We start from the raw sequence: 15423 nt of genomic DNA on the forward strand, positions 1-15423 counted from the left end.
AAAATTTGTCTGTTTAACAAACTTCTGGTGTGATTCCGATGCCAGCACTCTGTGGACCCCACCTGAGAAAAACTTTTGAGACTCAACCCTTTTACAGGTGCAATATGAAATCATGAAATATCCCTGAATATCTATGAACCTCAACTATTCTCATCTGCAAAGAGGGGATAATTCATATTTCCTGCATCAAAGATGTGAGGATTAAATGAACATGAAGAAATCTAGTCAGTAACAGGCTTTTCTTCTCCTCCTTCTTCAACTTGTCTCCACCTCACCCTACCCAACCTCAGGAAGACACCAGTGAGAATATCTTAGGAAAACATGAATCTCAGGGTCACAGCTTTATTGTATAGATTTTTAACACAGCCATATTACAAACATTGTCAGGGAACATTTACAAGAATAAATAAGATGGACTTGCAGGTGTAAAAAGATTACACTTCACTGTAATGTACAGTCAAAAAATATATCTGATATTCATTGACCTGACATTATTTACCTTCTGCTTTTTGAAGCTAGAATTGGAAAGGAAAAAAAAAAAAAAAAAAGAACATTGACAGCACAGTGCTGGCTTTTTTAAAAAGTTGATTTATTTTGTTTTCTCTTCTCATACGTGCTTTATCTATCAAACACCCAAACTGTACAAGTGCAGGCCATTGGGACTCGTGGAGGAGGCTGCTAACAGTGTGGAGACTTTGGTCTCGTGCAGTATCATATGCCCAGTGGACGTGAAAATGTCAGTCTCCCTGGAGTTGATGGGAACCCCGTGATGGCCCTTATGCGGCTATGATGGTGTCCAGTGGCCAAGGCAATGGTAGAAACCCCAACTCTTTGCCTTTCATTGGCTGGTAAGATGTAGGGTGGAAAGAGAAGGTAGGAAAGTGCTTTTGAGTCTGATTGCCAGTATGGGTGAGCCTGGATTAGCCTGGGCTGGTTCAGGATCTACCTGGCAATGAAATGGATGTACCGGGGATGACTATGATCACGTCAACGGAGTCACTGTGCTTTTGCTTTTGCAATTTGCTCTATCAGGCCTCGACTGCGGAGGGGAGGGGTAGAATTCACCTCTGGAGTTAATGTGTATGGGAAGCAAAACCCCACTCTGGGTCCTACTTGGACCTTTACTGATTCTGGCTGTCACTGATGGCCCTGTTGGCCAGCGGATCGAAATTATGACTGGTCTCGTCACAGATCTTGGTGGGCCTGGGTTCTGTGGCAAAGCAGCTGCTCTCTCTGGGCTGTTTGGTGATAACCAGCCTGGATGAGCCTTTGATGCGTGGCTAGAGCAGCATCTTGGCCTGCACGGTGCTGGGGCAGCAGGAGAGTAGGGGCTTCAACCAGCACACAGCAAGCCCAACCTGCTCGGCTCTGTGCTCTGCAGGAAGGAAGGCGTTCAGACAAGGTCCCGGCTCCGTAATACATTCATCTAGGGTGGAAGAAACTTAAAGGCCCTCTCAGCAAAGCTCTTTCTTCCCTTTAAAGAGATGCCTGGCTCTTGCTGAACAGCTGCTGAGACAGAACTCATCTCTGGCAGATAGCAAGTTCTCTCTTACACCTATGAAGTTTCACCCATTGGTCCTCGTTCCGCTCATAGGAGTGATGTGGGACTAGCAAACTGTGCTTGAATTTATCTAACGATCTGCAGGCCTATGGAGGGTATGGGCACTGGTATTCTGCGTAACTCTTCAGAAGTCTGATCTGACCTGGGATGTCACCCCTTGGCCCTCTGAGCCTCCAGACTGCCCTGGAGGCTTTGGTCCAAAGAACAGCCTACATGGGAGAGATAGGTGCACAGTGGGCACTGAGAGTTTGTTGGACCATCACGAAGCGGGCCCACTGCTTTGTATTCATAAGCCCAAGGCACAGAAGTATGTGTACAGGAGCTCAACTTTGCGGTTTTGGCAGGTTGCTTCGTAATCCCTTTCCTCCCCCAAATCTAAGCATCCCACTCACCAAGGAACCATAAAGTATAATAATTACCCTGAGCTCCAGGCTTTCGTACCAATACCTTCCTGACCAACACTCTAAGGACCACAGACCCTCATTCTCTGAACATTTCAACCAGGGATCAGGGTCCAGATCCCACTGCTCAGAGCGGCTCTCAGACACCTACGGAAGCTCCATGGTAACCCTGCCCCAGCAGCTTTACTCTATAGTATGCCCATGCTGAGTCCTACATCTTTGTGTCAATGGCAGTGACTAGCCCAACCTCTTAGCATAACTAGGATGCTAAGCCTGGGGTCTACCATTATGGGTGCTGACCCCGCCTCTTGGGACCTAACATTCTTGGGTGGATTTGAGGGGGTGAATGTGGCCTCTTTGATGACCCTTTTCCACCTCTTCTGGAGGCAGGCAGGAGGGATGCAAGAGATGGTCTTGGTACCTACAAGAGTGTTGTACAGCCAGCCAGTGTGACGCAAAAGTCTATGTCTGGCTACCAGTAAACCAGAGGAGAGTCTGTTCACATGCATAAGTATGGCTTAGGCATCTCTCTGTGCTTCTGAGGATCATACCCATGACTCTGAAAAACTGGAGCCTCCGCCACTCTCTGCCACTGACTTCTCTCCTTGCTGTTCAGACAGTGTATGACCTCAAAGGCAGATCCTGGATAGATGGAAGCCAAGGCTTTGCATTTTATCACTGCTAGGCACGTCTCTGTTGAAAACCTCCAACACGGAACCCTTGCATGGGGATATAGGAACAAGGCTGTCTCAGCTGGTTCCCTCTATGCTGGGTTCACATTACTTATTTCCGTTTTATTTGGCTGTGATTTGAAGCTGGCATCATGGGCTGAGAAGGAGCTCAGACTAGTTAGATGACGGGGAAGGCAAGTCAGGGCTTGGAGATGCACGGCCACCACGTGACTCATGTCTCATCTTCTGCCCTGCAGCTTGGGTGGACCACCTGTCCCCCGGGATCCCGGCCCAGCACAATGTGTTGGCCTTATGGTTTAGAATTAGCATCGTGGTCATCTTACCGACAGGCTCACCCGTGTTTTCCATGGCATTACTCCTGACTCAACTTGGTGCTGATGGCCTCTCTGTCCAGCCCAGGAGAGGCCAGATGCAGGCTAAGTGAAGGGGGTTTTCTTCATCCCCTGTGAGGTACAGGGGAGCTGCCCTCTCCTTCAGTGTCCCTGGATCTGGGCTGGGCAGTTACTCCTTCAAAGATGACATGATGAGCATCTGTTTGCTCCTCCCTGGGCCTCACTTCTGTCTGCAGCATCCTTGCTAGACTGAACACCTCTATGCACACAACAGGGATTCACACCACAACTGTGTGGACCGCAGTGAGGACACACACCAGGGATTCACACCAGAACTGAGGAAATGTGGAGCATGGGGAGGCTAGCTTACCAACGGGGAACCGATGATGGATAAACGTGATTGGTCAGAGGGAAAGATTATCATCTTTTCTCCAAGATACTGAGACACATTCGAAAGCAACACCTTTGTTCCAGGTGGTTCTGGCCAGTCCCTCTCCATCCCCCATCCTACTGTGTCACAGAAGTGACCACTTTGCCCAGCAGACCGTATGCAACCTTGGTTCTGAGGAGTCCTGTCGGGTCCTAACTTGGCTTTGCCTTCCTGTTTTCCTACCCAAAGCTCTCCAGATCTACTTACCCCTTCTACCTGGCCGAGGCTCCTCTTTCTACATCTTTTCCCACTAATTGGTTGGTTGGCCCAACATTCTACAGCCAAGAAATGGCTGGGCTGAATTAGAACCAAAGACTGAGTCCCTCCTATCACAACCCCATGTCTCAGCAAGGGATGGCCTGTGCCATAGTAAACTGAGCTTCCTGATGGCAGCCCCCCCAGGGCCCTGCGTGTTGTAAGAACCCAGTGAGTATGTGGGGTTGAAGTAAAGTGACGAGGCTTCCAGCCCCCAGCCCCTCACGTGAAGTGTGTCCTCAGATTGGCCCACATTAGCAACCGTATGACTCTACCTAGACTAAGGGCACCGCCTTGTAGAGGCCCCAGCATTCAGGAATCTGCTGAGTAAGGCTGTGTTCATCACCTCCTTTCCCTTTAGGGTTTTATGCGCTCAGCCGTCGCCACTCCAGATGGGCATGTCCTTGTAATTCTAGTAGATTTCAATGGCTTTTTTCCAGTATCCAACTTAAGAAGACTTGAGTTGAGATCAACCCATGAACAGTGAGGTCAGGGTACCCCCATACCATAGGACCTGCTAAGGGGAAGGTGGGCTGCACTTGAGTCTAGAATTGGCCTCAGGAGGAAGCAGCATGGCCAGGCATTGTGCCTCTTAGACTGGGCTGTAATTCCCTAGGGTCCATCATAGTGAGTTGAAGGGATCAAAGCCACGAGGGACCAGAGCACACGTGGTTAAAAAAATATTTATGCACTTCTATGAAAACAAATCAGGCTAAATTAGAGAAGAATGCAAATATTATGTGAATTGCTAGACATGAAACTGAAGGAATTTTAAGCTGACCATTGTCTGCTTTGGGCTTTACAAGATCCATTGGGCCTGTTTCACTCTAGTCTTTGCTGTTACAGGTAGCCCCCCCCCCGCCATGGGAAAATCTGAGACATGGGAAAATATTGTCTTTGAAGTCAAAACAACCAGTTTAAATCCTGGCTCCCTCCTTTACTAGCTGTGGTGGAACTGTGGGCCAACGACTTCATCCCTCTGAACCTCAGTCTCCTCATCTATACAATGGTGGCAAGTAGAAGCACTTCTTAGGAATGCTGGAAGAATTGGGTGAGCTGACGTTTACAGTCTCCAGCACAGGGTCTGCTGCTTGCACGGGAAGGCTGACGTGGCAGGCAGGCCACTGCCCGGGCTACATCCAAAGAGACAGTGTAAAAGCAATCTGATCCCTTCTGTTCCCACAATGGGAGGCGTGCTGTAGCCATCTAGAGGCTCAGAGCCCCCCGGCCCCAGGACCTTCGTACCAGAAAGGAGGAGAGGACGACGTGTTAGGATGCAGCTAGGATACATCCCGAAGATGTCTAGGCCAGACATGCAGTCAGGTGGGGACAGTACCTGGCTTCTCGTTAATTCCTTGCCTCTCCTCCAAACAGGGTCCACGTCTGGGAGGTGAGAGCCATGAGGCTTTGTGCTAAGTGAGGGGACTCTCTTGGGCAGCCCAGAGACAGGAGGCTGGGCCCTGTCATGGAGACCCAGAGACCATGAGTTCCACTTCCCTCTGCGTCGTGAACGGTGAGCCTGCCCCATAAGTGTGGAGCACCCCGGGGGAGGGGCTGCTTGCCCATGAGCTTTCCTGGGATCCAGTCCAAATTCCCGGGCACCAGCGCCCCGTCTCATCCACGTCCTGCCACATTCTCGCCACGTGGGATCTTGGGGAAAGCATCCCCGTCCGCGAGCCTCCGCGTCTTCCAGTGTAAACTGGCCGGAGACCGTTCACTGCCCTGCATCCTCCGGAGGGCGGTTGGGTTGTGAGGAAATGACGGGGGCCGGGGCTGCTGAGCTGGGGGAACCATCACTGGCCCTTGTTGGGTTACCCAGCACGGCCCGAGTTTCCATTCTAAATTCCTTCTCCCCAAAGTCACATTCTAAATTCCTACCATCTGAAATGATAGAAGCCACTGTCATTTTCATCTGCCAGCTATTCTGCCCCCTCCTGAGCAGAGTAAATCCTAGGGTTTCTTTGTGTTTGTTAGAGAGCACAACCCTCTCCCAGCCCCCATTCTGTACGGATGAGCCCAGATCTGAGAGAGGAGCATATAGCCGGCTGATCTGCTATGTCACAGGCTCCTTGAAGGCCGAGACTAGAGCCAGGGGAGGCCAGCAGGGGGCCAGGGCCTGGGGACCAGGAAAAGGGACCATGAAAGGGGAAGAGCAAGTTCGTGGTGGGGCTCCTCCGCCTTCCTTTGCTTTGAGATGCTTCCTTTTGAACCTCCAAAGTGACAGCCCTTCCTTGATCGAGTCTGGTGTCCCTGGACTTCCAGACAGTTCCAGAGCCCATGCTGACGGGAACAGCTTCTGTGGGCTCCTTCCATGTCCCGTCCTCATGGGCCCAGGGGTCTGGCTTGGTCACCCTGCTTCGTGGCAGAGCAGAGACCCTGAGTTTCTCACAGAAGCTGCGTCTCCTGATCCAGCAACAAAATAATGAGCAGACAGACAAGTAGATGTGATATTACAAAGTATACGCTTAAGGGACCATTTTCACAGTGTCTGATGAAAGGAAAGAGGCAGCCCCACTGGCCCCAGAGGGAGCCTCCTCTAGCACTGAGCTGAGCACATCACTCAAAGCTCCACTGCGTCCTTCTTGCCCGCAGGGGCCAAGTCTGCCCTGCTGGTGGAGCATTTGCCCCCTGACCCTGGCTTACCTCCTGCCATGTTCTGCTCTAGTTGAGCTGATCTGCCATCTCACCGCACCCCCCCCCGCCCCCCCGCCAAGGATTCTGCACACCTCTTTGTCTTCACACATGCTGATCCCTTGGCCTGAGTTTCCTTTTCTTCCTTTTTCTACCCAGTGGAATGGATGTCACCTCCTCTAGAAAGCTCTACGCTGAATCTCTCCTGCTGTGAGGCTCGTGTAACACTGGTAAGCTGCGCTGTGGTTCAGTTTTCCCAGGATACAGTAAGTTCTTTAGGGAGAACACTGTGCCTTATTGAATTCTATGCTTCTCATGGCCGCTCTGGGGCTAGACCAGCCTTCAAGATGAAGCTTCCTGGATCCCAGGCCACCCGGGGGCTGCCAGGTACTGTACCAAAGCACCAGCTAGAGACCAAGGTAGAGTGTCCCTGGCTGGCAGACCTCACCGCCTGAGGGCACAGGGAATTGTTTTCACTGGCTAAGAAAGGAGATGGGACTAGCTTTCCTGGGGAGCTGGGAATGAGTTGCTGAAATATATCTGAAATTCTGAGCTTCCCAGAAAAATTGGCATAAGAAAGAAAGAATTAAATTCCCATTTGTGGAGTTCTCTGCTCAGAAATTTCTGGCCTTATTTTCCGTTCATATAAGAATTGCTTGGCTGAGAAAAGGATGAAGAAAACATTACAAATAAGTCTCATCACTATTACCTGCCTTTTGGAAAGCAGAACATCATGACTGAGGAAGACGCCTCAGTGTCTTGGTTGTAAAATAAGGATGATAACAGGTGCATAGCTCTCTCAGGGAGGGCGGGGGTGGGTTCCAAGAACTTGCCAAGCCTGGCATATAAGAGATACTTAGCCAGTGCTGGCGCCCCTGTCACTGACTGACCCATACTTTGGGCAAGAGTCTAGATTCCCCAGGTCTCATCCCCTTGTCCTATTTTACGATGACTATTTTCTAAGATGGCAGCTGAGTTTCTCTAGGAAGGTGTTCAAATTTGGAGATCCGAGGTTATGCTGGTACTCTGTCTATCTGCCCCAAAGGCCAAAAGGGACTGTCTTCAGACTAGCCCTTCAGCCTATCTCTCCCTTGCTCAGTGGCTGTGCTGTCCCTGGCTGGGACCTTTTGAGGACATTTCCAGGAGAGATAACAGGCCCCAGAGATTTGTCTTATAGCTACACAACCAAACGTCCCTCCCACCTTTTTTTGATATGAGACTAAGGAAGATTTTACACCCTCCAAAAGAAAGTTTCTTTACACGTACACTTTGGAAAATCATCAAATCTTAACTTGTTCATCCCTCCCAAAGGAGCCACCGCCCAAGACACACAGGGTCAGCCAGAGCCGTGCCCCAGGGAGGCAGTCTTTCTTCACAGACACAAGGAGCAGCAGCAAAGTCCCCTGCAGTTCTGCCCCACCGCACTGACCACAAAAACGCAAAGCAGACCTTCGTCCAGGACTGCCGCGGACACAGCGGACTGGCCAGTGAATGACAGAAGGTCAAGGCCTGGGCTGGGGGACGAGTACACAATGGTGGTGGGCCAAGCCCCATGCAGGTTAGTTGGGAGGATGGGGGCCTCTGCTGTGGTCTCGGGAGCATTCTGAAGTCCCAGTGATCCAGAGGTCCCTGAAGGAGACGGCAGCAGAGCCTGGTCATATTCACGACCCCGTGGAGGAGGAAAGCACACATCCCCCCACCGCCCAGAGGACGGAGGGCAGAGGACGTGCTGCTAGGCCTGTCACTCCCCTGTACCCACATAGTCAGCTTGCCTCAAGATTCACAAACCTGAAAAGAGCAAAAGGAAGAGGTCTGGGCACTGAAAAATCCGGGCCTTGCTATACAGGTGCACTTCTGTATGGGCCCGTGCCTGAGGTTGGAAAAGAAGCCTGGGCCTTTCAGGGCGGCGTCCTCCACAGCAACTGGAGACTCCTCCGAAGGTACAGAGCCCACCACGGACCACAGGCCCACCAGTCTTCTCCTTGCAGTTGGGCAGGGCGCCACCGCCTAGCCCCTGAGCCCAGTCGCTGCCGTTCACAGAAAAGGGGGTTGGCTGCAGCAGCCTCTGGACTCTGGCAGGTTCTCCACGCCATTGGGCTAAAAGGAGCTTAAATATTCCAGTGCCACCTCGTATACAAATTTATACTGTTCCTGAGAGGAGGAGAGGCAGAGAGGGAGAAGAGAAGATGGAAAGGGAAAATGCATTTAGTTTAGAGATACAGATTATGGAGGAAACATTATCTATGTCTATACTAAACAGTCAATTCAAAATTGTCCACGCAGATTCAGATTCAATAGATCTGGAGTGGGGCTCAAGAGTCTGCATTTCGGGCTTCCCTGGTGGCGCAGTGGTTGAGAGTCTCCCTGCCGATGCAGGGGATGCGGGTTCGTGCCCCGGTCCGGGAAGATCCCATATGCCGCAGAGCGGTTGGGCCCGTGAGCCATGGCCGCTGAGCCTGCGCGTCCGGAGCCTGGGCTCCGCAACGGGAGAGGCCACAGCAGTGAGAGGCCCGCGTACCGCAAAAAAAAAAAAAAAAGAGTCTGCATTTCTACCAGGCTCCCGTGTGACACTACTGCTGCTGCTGGTCTGTGGACCAGACTTGGAGACTCATTAAAGTTCCCTGTGTATGGTATGTCTCCATCTCTGCACCAGGTCTTTCTTAACATCTGGAGCTCTGCCCCCAGTCTCTTCCTATCCCTTCCTTCACAGTGTCCTAGCCCAATGCTTTATATGATAAAAATGAGCATAAATTAATTAGAATGGGACTGGACTGAGTCAAAAACCTAATTCACATGCTACTAATCCAGAATCCCTTCCCCTAAGCCAGAATCAGTGATACTTTCCCACAGAGTGGAAAGAGTAAAACAACGCAGCGTGTGCCAAGACGAATATCTGGACTCTGCAGAAGAAAAGCTGGTGAGGCTGGAGGGAGGAAGCAGGTAACTGTGGGCAAAGGGCAGTGACTGCAGGTGCTCAGGAAGCATCCGGCTGTTGAGTGTTTTTACTCTGATGCTATTTTCTTCAGGTCAAGGGAACTACGGTCAGCCCCTGGCTACTGGAGAACAGTTCTCGGGACACTCACCAGGGTCTCCACCATGTTGGACTTGTTGTTACGTAATGTTTTCACGATGTGGAACACATCGATGATGTTTTGCTGCTGGATCATCTCACACACGCTGCAGACAGCACAGAAGGTTCCGCTGCGGCCTCCCCCATTTCTAAACACACAGCAAAAAGGTGAGCGAGACTCCTGGGTACCCCTCAGGCACCTGCTGAGCCTAAGGCCGTGTTGGCAGTAGTGGAGGGTGACTGCCCTGGCAAATGCAAGGTGAGGCAGTGGTGAAAGTCTTAGCCTGAGCCATGAGTTATGGTTGGAGTCCCATCTGTGCCGTGAACCTGCTTTGACCTTGGGCAAGTCACTTCCTGTGTCTGAGCCTCAGGTTCTTCATTTGATAACCTTTGAAAGCTCACTTAGCTTGATGTTTCCTTGGTTCTAGCAGCATGTGACTGCCACCCACGGCACACTGACCCAAACCCCCAGGACAGACAGAGTGTCTTTGTCCGTGTGGTGCCTGTGTCCTTGTCCAAAAGGATGCTCTGCGTCCACCTACACATCCAGTGAAGACAGCGGAAGGTTGCGTGTGTTTTTATTCCTAGTTCCTTCCATCCGCTGAGGACAGCAGTACCATGAGACACCTCTGTAAGCTGGGGTCAGCCAGCCTAGGTTTTGGGTGGGGCTGGGATGGGTCTCAGATGCTGAATCCCGAAAAGACGCATCTCTATTTATACTCCCTGGTTTAAGCAAGACCCTACTGACCTGGAAAATAGGGAAAGGGGGCTCTTGGTGGGGTCATCCCTCTGTCACACTTTCTTTCTGATGCTCCATAAGTCATCTTCATAGAAACACCCCTCCAACTCTTTCTTACAGAAAACCTCTTTAGGAATGTGCCAGATCTGGAACTCCTGGGCGTACTGCCAAGAGCAACTAATGATGTCATGTAATGGTCTGTGTCTAGAGAACATAAGTCACTGAGTCTACCTCCCAGATGTTTTATCCACAGGACACCCAACGACCAGATGTTTCAAGTACAGACAGTTGCCCTCCATTCACTGGCCAGTGCCTGCATTTCAGTGTCTGTTTTGGTGTCTCTGCCCTCCAAGGATGCCAAAGTCTCTTGACAGAAGGACACCCCTGTGCTTTCCTACAGCTCAAACTGCTGGTCACCTCGGCGGGGGAAGACAGGAATAAAAGGTACTCCTGCAAAAAAGCAGGCTAAAAAACAATCGCATGGGAAAGAGGAGGAAGGGCCCCCCGTCCACCCCTCCCTTAAGCTCTCTGATTTTCCTGACATCTGTGCACCACATGAAAAGAGGGGGCATGATAAGCCGGTTTTGAAATGACTGAACTCAATTCCAGGGTAAGATGTTATTAATTCCTCCACCTGCTCCAGAAATATTATTCTGAAAAAGGGAAGACTTTGACTCAACTTCCTTTTGAAAGAGTGAGGCCCTGTCCATCACTTCTCCCCAAATCATTTTAAGTTCTAAGCAAAGTGAGTGATCGTGAATCAGCTGTTGCACACATAGCTTTATGGCTGCAATCCCAGTCCATTAAAAGGACTGTAATGCCTCGACTACACTCCTATTGGCCTGTAAGGATGTATGGCCAGGCATGCCTAGGACTGGTATTTGTGGCCAGCGGCATCCTCAGGGATGTCCCATTACCCACCACCCAGTTGCCCTGGAGACCCCTCCATCATACTCACAGGCAGTGGACCACAGTGCGTCCCTCCCTCCCATCGTACTGCTCCTGCCACTTCTCCAGCCGTCGGACCACTTTGAGCAGAGAGCGCTTGGAGGGGGGTGTGTCCCGGTAGGCAGGCCAGCCAATGTACTGGAGGTGCTGGACTATACGATATCCATCCTGTGGCTGAGAAGAGAGAGGCTATTAGGGCTGTTCTGCTGGGGATGCTTTAGGGATGCAGGCCCTCCAGATACCCTGGAGGCTGCAGCATTGCAGTGGAAGATGGAATAAGTGGGGTCTACGCTATAATGTCCTCATGGGGAGAGTCACACGCTATCCCCATACCCACCTCTACACCTCTGTGCACACTGATTCTCCTGCCATGACTGCTCTGCATCCCTCCTCTACCTGAAAAACTTCTCCTCAGTCCTCAAAACCCAATTCAAATGCCCCTTTCTCTAGAAAGCCTTCCCTGAATACTGGGCAGGATTCTTCTCCCTTTCTGCAGTTCATGAGCCAAAACACGTCTCGCTTTCCCATTAGATAGAGAATTCTGAGGGCAGGGACTGAATCCTGTTCACCACGAGCCCCCAGTAAAGACCAAGGTCACTTTAGTTAGCCACCATTTCATAGATCACTCATCTGTTCCCTCCCACCCAATACTACTCCACCCAGCAGTGAAATTCCTCATGGAAGTAACTTACTATTTTCCATCTTGGTGTTCCCACCATCTAGCCCAGAGCTTACTGGACCCAATCAAAGGCTGCATCAACTCATGCCGAAACAGCGTGACACAGGGAAGCGCTACATTCTGAGATTTTGTGTCTACATGGCAGCAAGTGTGTCAGGAAACAGGCAGATGGCAGGCTGGATGCCCCCCTATGTGTCTCTGTGTGTGGGAGCCATTGCTGGGTCTGGAGCCGGAACTGGCAAAGGCGTCACTTCCCCAAGGACGAGATGAACAGGAGAGGACAGCACAGACTCCTGGCTGGCCTGCGGGGTCCTCTCCCGGCAGCTTCCATCTGTTTTGGGAAGGAGGAGTCTGGGAAGCAGCGGCAGCCGTACACCTACCCGAGCCATGTTACAGATGCGGAATATTCTGTGGATGATGTCCTCATCGATGTCTGCGGAGACGAATTCCACCTGGATGGGCCCGTAGCACCCCGAGGTCTTCTCAGGCCAGTACTGCATACAGAGCTGAGGTAAGGAAAGGGGTCACAGAAAAAGGCTAAGGTCAGGGGCCGGGGGCATTGGTTTTATTTATCATGAAGCCTTTCTTACTGCCTGCAGGACACATTGGCTAGAAAGGTAGAGTTTTATGTAGGAAATGAGGCTCAGCTTTCCTGTTGGGGAACAGCTACCCATTTTCCTGGTTGTTGAAAAGTCAGAGCTCTGAGCACAGAAACACTGGGCTTAAACATCTTTGCTGTGCTGATTTCAAACCATTCGTTAGGCTTGCTGGGCCTCAGTTTTCCCCATCTGTAAAATGGGGGAAATACTGTCTACCTTGTGCTGCTGTAAGGGTTAGATAGAACACTCTGAGGAAGGGCAACTACAATCTTTAGTTCAACACAAATCATAGCAACTTTCCCCCATTCTAGGAAAACCTTCACAGTGTTTATTTCATCATCAGATCATGAGTAGTTTTAAAAAATACATAGGTTTTGGCATCAGACAGGCTTGGGTTCAAATCCACTCTCTGCTGCTTACTAGCTGTGCCATCCAGGCCTCAGTTTCTCCTGTGTAAAATGGGGCTAATTATGCTTACCTTGCACCAAAAGATAATGTAACATGGTATTGAGAGATCTTGCCTATTACCTTTTCTATTTTTTTGGAATTAGAAATTAGAACCTACAGCTGAGAGCAAAAGGCAGTGGTTGCTTTTCAACCTAAGACAATGCTTCTCAGCAGAGGTTGCTTTGTCACCCAGGGGACATGTGGCAATTCTAGAGACATTTTTGACGATCACAGGTGGGGGCTGCTATGGGCATCTAGTGAGTAGAGGCCAGGCTGCTGCTAAATATCCTACAATGCATGTGACGCCCCCCTGAGAGGAATCTGGCCCCAGTGCTCAATGGTGCAGAGACTAAGAAAGCCTGGTCTAGGATCATAAATTGTCCCTTAAGTTTATAGTGTCATCGAGTGAGAGACAGATACTTTATGCCCCGGATCTGTTGAGTCACTAGATGACTAGAGTTGGGGAAAGAAATATTAAGGTAGGTGGCACAGGCTGTGGCTCAATGCAAGGCAAAGCATGCTTCCTCAACTCCTGGTTCCCAAGGGGCGTGGAGATGGACACTGTCCAGGGGCAAGGAGGAGAGAGCTAAGGCTCGCTGGGACCACCCCAGCATGGATCAAGAGGCCACGTCTTAGAAAGCCTTTTCACCTGGGGGTTTCCCGGAAGATGTAGCTGAGACTCAAAGACCCACCAAAGCTTCTGAGATCCTGGCATCTCAGTGGGGTCTGCCACAGCCTATGCTGAGCTTGTAGACAAGGAACTAGATGGACAGAGGCTACCCACGGCAATCCGGTGGCCTCCTCATAACCACCACGGATGCAGGATTTTCATGAAGGTGATCGCTTTTGCTTTCATTGAGAGAACAGCCAACTCACCCTGGGTAGTCACATGCAAAAACTTTTTTGATTCTATCCTTCCTCCAGAACTAGAGGCAGAATGGACGAGCAGTGAGGAGGGAGACCATAGGAGGGAAAAGCACACATCTCCCACCTTCCTAGCTGTCTAGCTGTGGAACCTACACTCTAGCTTAGGGATAACATTTGTTCACATTTTGGCCCACTGGCCAAACCTGGCCAGCCGTCTGATTCTATAAATAAAGCTTTATTGAAATCTAGCTATATTAGCCATTTACATACTTTCTGTGGTTGCCTTCAAGCTATAACGGCAGGTTTGAGTAGTTGTGACAGAGACCACACAGCCTGCAAAACCTGAAGTATTTCCTATCTGGTTCTTTCTGCAGAGAAGGTTGGCCAACTCTTGTCCTATAGGGCTGTTCTAAGGATAAAGAGAGAACACATGGGAAGAAAGCCCTTAGCAGAGTGCCAGCATCCACTATATTGCAGCGACTCATATCATTCTTACCCTCTAGGTGCTGCACAAAAACAACAACAATGATCATAGCTAACATAAATTTGAAGAATTCTTCCTCTTATCACCCATCTTAAATAGCAAAGGTAAGCAAGATTAAGTTTCACGATGCCTTGCTTTCCTGGGGGGTGGGGTGGTGTGTGTGTGTGTGTGTGTGTGTGTGTGTGTGTGTGTGTGTGTGTGTGTGTGTGTGTGTGTGTGGTCACAGCGGTCTCTGTGGCTGGACAGTCATCTGCTGAGCTGTGCAGTAATGACAAATCCACAACTTGAACTTCATTTCTCTTTGCCATTGGCTCTTCTGACCTGCAACCTTCACAGTAATGAGGGACCAGTATAATAAGTCTGTGGCTGGCTAGAGAAATCAGCATTACTCAGAACTGCCAATTTAAAAAACATAATTGCCTTCATTACCTGCATTGAATCATGCCTTGCCAGAGGCTGGCTCTGATCCTGACATGAGGTACATGGGTCCAAGGCATCAAGGAAAGTCTATTATCCCCAATATTTTCAGTCTGGAGAGAATGTGGAACGATTTGTCTCTTTAGTAAGATTTCCAGACCAATTTCTCAAGCTAATAGGTTCTACTCTGCCTCAAACAAGACTCCTTTATTTTGGGACACTTCTCTGCGTTTGATTTTCCAGGTCAGTCTCCACCATGTCCAGAGGGCTGGGAAAGGTTGCAGGGTCCTTCTAATCCTCCATCAGAGCCAGCCTTTCACTTGAGTTCCCTAATCCGTGAGACAACATCAGCAATGGTCTGGGTGACATTCAGCCGGGTAACGTGTGGGCAGATGTGGTATTTCAGCTGCCACGGATCATCAGGGTCTGCCCCCAGGCCGGGACGCTGCACATAATCTAGCCATGGGAAATGGGAGAGAGAATGGGGGAAGCCCATGCTCTGTTCCTGGTGACCCTCTGGGGCTCGGAAATGATTCTCATCAATAAGAAATGTCCTCTAAGGTTTAGCTCAAGACCGTCCTGGTGTCCAAGTGCTGAGGTTGTGCCTCAGTGGGTACCACCACTTTGGCCCATGTATGCAGCTTAGCAAAAGGTAATGGGGCTCCTGCTTGAAGCGCCCTGGGCTCAAATCCCAGCCCTGTCACTCCCTAGCTGACTTGGTCACATCTCTTAGCTTCTCTGGGTTAAGTGATGAGTGGCTGTGAATCTGAATGTGTCTACTTAGCACAGGCGTCTGTAGCTAGTACGTACTCCATAAATGTAAGCTATAATTATTTGGCAGTGTGGGAGAGGGTCACTCAAAACAAGGTGG

At 50.3% G+C, this 15423-nt stretch overlaps 1 protein-coding gene across 2 annotated transcripts in view; it reads right to left on the bottom strand.

Moving 5' to 3' along the window:
• Nucleotides 1-326: 326 nt before the first annotated feature.
• Nucleotides 327-15423, bottom strand: part of PTPRT (protein tyrosine phosphatase receptor type T) — a 1098787-nt gene continuing 1083690 nt past the window's right edge. For both annotated transcript variants that reach the window (XM_033841064.2, XM_033841065.2), the window contains 4 exons: nucleotides 12119-12244; nucleotides 11070-11233; nucleotides 9386-9521; nucleotides 327-8453 (listed from right to left, as the gene is read on the bottom strand). In XM_033841064.2, the coding sequence (XP_033696955.1) occupies nucleotides 8400-8453; nucleotides 9386-9521; nucleotides 11070-11233; nucleotides 12119-12244 (480 nt within the window). In that variant the 3' untranslated portion in view covers nucleotides 327-8399. The remainder of the gene's footprint in view (nucleotides 8454-9385; nucleotides 9522-11069; nucleotides 11234-12118; nucleotides 12245-15423) is intronic.

Source organism: Tursiops truncatus, chromosome 15, assembly GCF_011762595.2.
Source record: "Tursiops truncatus isolate mTurTru1 chromosome 15, mTurTru1.mat.Y, whole genome shotgun sequence".
In the NCBI taxonomy this organism is placed as follows: Eukaryota; Metazoa; Chordata; class Mammalia; order Artiodactyla; family Delphinidae; genus Tursiops; species Tursiops truncatus.